This window comes from Olea europaea, chromosome 1 (assembly GCF_002742605.1).
Source record: "Olea europaea var. sylvestris chromosome 1, O_europaea_v1, whole genome shotgun sequence".
Lineage (NCBI taxonomy): Eukaryota > Viridiplantae > Streptophyta > Magnoliopsida > Lamiales > Oleaceae > Olea > Olea europaea.
In genome coordinates, this window is record NC_036237.1 from 25,846,554 (window position 1) to 25,851,276 (window position 4,723).

The following is a 4,723-nucleotide window of genomic DNA, read 5'->3' on the forward strand; positions in this document are numbered from 1 at the left end:
GGGAATTCTAACTATTAAATCAATTACCCCTTTTAAATTTAGAACGGCCAATTCATTCTCCAGTTGATTAATTATCTCTTCAAAACCAACCTGCAAGAGCTAAGATATTAGACGACAAGCTAGAAAATACTTTTGGAAGAACTTCAACATACAAGATTTCAACTACATAAAATGTCCTTTGTTAAAAGGTTATTCAGCAACTCAAAGAACACTCCAAACTCAAATATATCCAATGAGGCTGGGTTGGAAATATAGAGTTCTAAGATCCAAGCTTTCAACATAAAGTTGGTAATTCAATAAGAGTCACCTCTTTCTCCAGCCACATATCTTTCTCACCCTCTAGTTGTAGAATTTTCCTCTCTAGATCAGCCTGAAAATTTTGCATATCAATCATATCATGAAGATTGAAATTATAAGAAACTAGACAGCGTAACAAAGCGGAGGGAAAAAATTCCCTTCAGTGTGAATAAATAGAACATGTCCACGGGATTGCAGCAGCTGCATAACCTTCTACCATCAGAAATAGTGGAATTAAGTTAGAATTACCTCTTTTTGCAAATAAGCATCCTTGCCCTTTTGCAATTGTTCAATTTTCTCTTCTAGACTATCCTGTAGCAGACAAGCAATCATTAGCTGGCTTCCAGAAAAATAAGAATATAAATAGTGAGAGACAAATGATCTACTAAACACCGTTGCTGAGTAATGGTGACATGGAACATCAATTAATTGGTGTTGGGTCCCAGGACTTAAATAACGCGATTGTTTCTGCTTATGGACTCGAACTTCGGTTATCTATCCATGAACAAGATGAAGTTTGGGTAAAACTAAGTGCATGATGTTGAAGAATCAGTGGATAAGTTGTGGTTAGGGGTGAAATACCACTCGAATCTAGACATTTGTTGAATTGATGTATCATGTCATTGTTACTTAACATAAATCATTTCTCTCTATCTAGATATATAGAGATAAAGGAATAACATGTAGAAATATTAATAGAATTGCATACAAAGAGAAATTTTGGGCAATCAAAGATCTCATACTTAAACTCTATATAAAAATTTATCATACAAAATGTTTGAGACGACTAATCGCATATTATACTATGTTTTATATTACATGAGTGTATCAGTTGTCTCTTTTTCATTTCCTATGGATACAAGTTTATCTTCTATCGATAGCATTAATCAGTCAACATAGTCAGAAATTGCTTCTAGATACAATATCTCTTTTACAAGTATGAGAAAAGAAAAGCACATTGAGAAATTAATCACATGCGCAAAATCACTGTACAGGTATTAAATGCCACTTCTCCAAAAAGTTAAAACTGACATTACCTCTTTCTGCATGAATGCATCCTTTTCACTTTGTAACTGTGTGATTTTCCCTTCTTGGCTAGCCTGCAAAAATAAAGTCTTTTGATCTAATAAAAAAATAAAATAAATGTTGAAAATATTGTTAAAAAATAGATTATATTGTGAAGAATATATTAAGCCAATTAGAACACTTATGGTGCAATATTCGATGGTTTATTAAATTAAACATCAGTCACCTCCTTTTGTAAATTTTCATCTCTTTCCTTCAGCAACTGTTTCATTTTCTCCTCGAGGATAGCCTGTAAGAGTAAAACAAGGAATAAGGACAAACAAGGGATACACACTCGCGTAGAAAATGATTTTTGTAATATAATTAATGTACGTACAAATATAATATATAAACAAATTACTAGCAGAAAGAGTAAAGGTCAATAAGAAAAAGAGAACAAAGTAGATTAAATGTTGAGGACTATAAAATAGAACGCCAAATCATGTTTCTGTTACCTCTTTATATGTGCTTGCATCTTTTTCAGTCTGCAATTGTTTAATTTTCTCTTGCAAGCTGGCCTATATAAACATTAAAGTCAGTATGATTGCAAAACATATGTTAAAACCATGAATATCAGATCAAAAAATACTAGTTTACAGTATTAGATTATCAAGCAAGTAATGACTTTGTTATCACCTCCCTGTCATGACAATACTGTTCCTCAGCTTCAGAAAAAGTTATCTGTAAACAGCAATGTGGAAAATATTGGAAAACGTAGAAATCCAAAAGTTGAAGAAGAAAACAACAAAAACTTGTAAAAAAAATCTGGAATTTTGATTCATCCAATGGCATTTTTATGTAAATCAAAAAATAGTCTATGCTACTACACCTTGATTTCCTATAAGCCCACCTAAAATAACTAAAGAAAGAAAAAGGAAAAAAAAAGGTACACTATTGCACTGATAAGACCTACTATACATAATAATAGTTAATGCACTCCAGCTGCAAGAAGAACAAGATTTTGTTCAGGAAAAAAAAAAGAAAAAAGAAAAAAGAAAAAAAGAAGGGTTCAAATGCAGCTATGTACAATTTACAACATAAGAGCCACAAGTTTTTATGGGCCTCGGTAAAGATGTTGACACATCATACTTTCAGAGAATATACAATATAAGAAACTCATCGACGTGCAAAGGCCACTCTGCACCTGGCTCAGGTTATTTGAAGTTTCTGTCTATTGAACAAAAAGATAACCCGCACACATAGAAATGTAAGTCAAAACAAGCCAGTTTCAAATCAAGAACTTCATACAAACAAACACATAAAACCGACTGTATATCACAATAGCAGTAAAAGAGAGCAGCATTGGAGAGGATGTGTATAACAACCATTTCCAAGAAACATAGGCAATCCTCAATTTAATTCAGAAAATGACACAGTAACTGGGACAGTAAATCATTTTCATTCAACAAAAAGTCAACTTTACTTGCTATAACGATACATGGAAACACACACAAACACAGATGAACTTACACCTTCAGTGCCATTAGCAAGACTTCTGTCCATATCAACATCTTTTTTCTGATCAAGATCATTTTGTAACACTGGAATTCCCAAAACTTGACTGTTATTATCTGGCGCCATCTCAGAAACATAGCTCTGATTGTCAGAAGTTGATTCTGTGGCACATTCTGTCAGTTTAGTAGCCTGCGTATTCTTCTTCTTCTTGTTTTTCTTTTTCTTCTTCTTATCATCCTCCATTTGTCGAGAAGTTCAAATATGAACCTCAAGAAGGCTGCTTGCACCGAACGCTAACTGTTGAATCAAGAACGCAGTAAGAGTTTCAAACCAAGAACTTTTCCATAGATAGATCCAGTTTTTCTTTGTAGTTTACAGTTTTTAAGATATTCTTACATCAGTTAAAGAAGCGAAAAAGAATTGACCAGATAAGAGTTTGGAAGTTTAAATCATGACAGTTTGTCTCGGTTATAAAAAGTACGAATGAACGGTAACTTCATCTTCCTACTCTTATATCAAAATCAACATAAAATTATGCAAATCGCCAATAATAAAATCATGATTTTAACCACACATCTTTTCATACAACTAATTTCTATACTAAATTGTACGGCTTAGGGCCTACTCACCGCCGTGTATCTCAATTCAAATTCAGATCTTTCATACTAGCTGTGACAAATGATTGATCTTATTAATGCGCCTAAAGCTAAAAGACAATCAGATCAACAACAAGCTTTCATAACAAATCCACATAGCCTAAACAAAATTCAAAGGTGCGATTACGTGAATCTCGGAATTGAACATCGAAAATAAACATTCAAACCGATTCATACACAGAACCGAACAACATACGTATATACTCGTACACATTGATTAGTAAATTCTTTATAAGTAAAAACTATAAAAAAAAAAAAAAATGCATTGGAAGAGAATGGAAATAGCGAGGAGCTGAGAGATGCACGTACACTGGAATCCAAACGCGTTTGAAGATTCAAACGATACGCGAGGTTAGACTTTCCGTTTTAGCTTGAAATTGAAGGATATGTAATTATAGTTGGGGTGGATTGGGGAAATGAAGAATATAACGGAATTTGTGTGGGGGCTTTTTGGGGTATTCACTACCTGCGCGATATTTGTACCTTTGCTTCTATAAATCCTTAAATAACACGTTGCAGTTCCGCTATTAGAATAGGATTTTGTCAATGCCGAGTACACATTATTTTTTTGGACTTTGTACACTAACATAGCCATGACAGAACAGGGGTGGAAATTACTTTTTATTTAGGGGAAATAAGTTGGGAAGCCCACTTTAATGTACATTTTGTTGAATTGGCTTTGACCAAACTTATAAAAATAAAAGGAGTTTTAATTATTTAAAAGTCTTAAAAGATTTCTTTACCCTTAACTTGTAAAACAAAAATGAAGAAAAAAATTGGAGTTTTTCTAAATTTGTTGGAGCCATGACTTGAACCTTGGAATGCAATAAAATATTTTAACTCTACAACCATTATGGCAAATGAAGGTCCTTTGTTTTCTATGAGCAAAATATATATATATATTACATTTCAAAAAATTGTTTTATTCTCACTTCAAAAATAAAATTTAATTAAAATTAAAATTTAACAATAACCCACCGATTGAACTATTGACTCGGTGGTTTTTTTTAGTTGATCATTGGGTTGGCTCTAATAACTATGCATTCATGTTCTAACACACACAACATTCTCTTCCTTTAAATTCAAAAAATCTTCCTCTTCAAAATCATCTTCTCCTTTGAATTCGAACTCTTCTTTTTAAGTTTCAGGTAATCTCTTTTTCGTAATTGATCTCCAATGCAACCAAAGTTTTAACATTGTCCACAACTTAGCAAGTAGTCGAAAATAATTATTGAGTCATTTATTCATTA

General features: G+C 32.6%; 1 protein-coding gene across 9 annotated transcripts in view; it reads right to left on the reverse strand.

Annotated features, from left to right (window-relative positions):
* LOC111398673 (uncharacterized protein MCAP_0864) overlaps positions 1–3,933 on the reverse strand; it is an 8,562-nt gene extending 4,629 nt beyond the window's left edge. For 5 of the 9 annotated variants that reach the window (XM_023025754.1, XM_023025746.1, XM_023025722.1 and 2 more), the window contains exons 1-9: positions 3,783–3,933; positions 2,833–3,114; positions 1,999–2,043; positions 1,818–1,880; positions 1,550–1,612; positions 1,335–1,397; positions 547–609; positions 308–370; positions 28–90 (exon numbers count right to left, since the gene is read on the reverse strand). In XM_023025754.1, the coding sequence (XP_022881522.1) occupies positions 28–90; positions 308–370; positions 547–609; positions 1,335–1,397; positions 1,550–1,612; positions 1,818–1,880; positions 1,999–2,043; positions 2,833–3,060 (651 nt within the window). In that variant the 5' untranslated portion in view covers positions 3,061–3,114; positions 3,783–3,933. Of the gene's footprint in view, positions 1–27; positions 91–307; positions 371–546; positions 610–1,334; positions 1,398–1,549; positions 1,613–1,817; positions 1,881–1,998; positions 2,044–2,832; positions 3,404–3,446; positions 3,712–3,782 lie in introns of those variants that run through there. The other 4 variants (XM_023025716.1, XM_023025709.1, XM_023025739.1 and 1 more) reach the window with 4 other exon arrangements.
* Between the last annotated feature and the right edge of the window lie 790 nt (positions 3,934–4,723).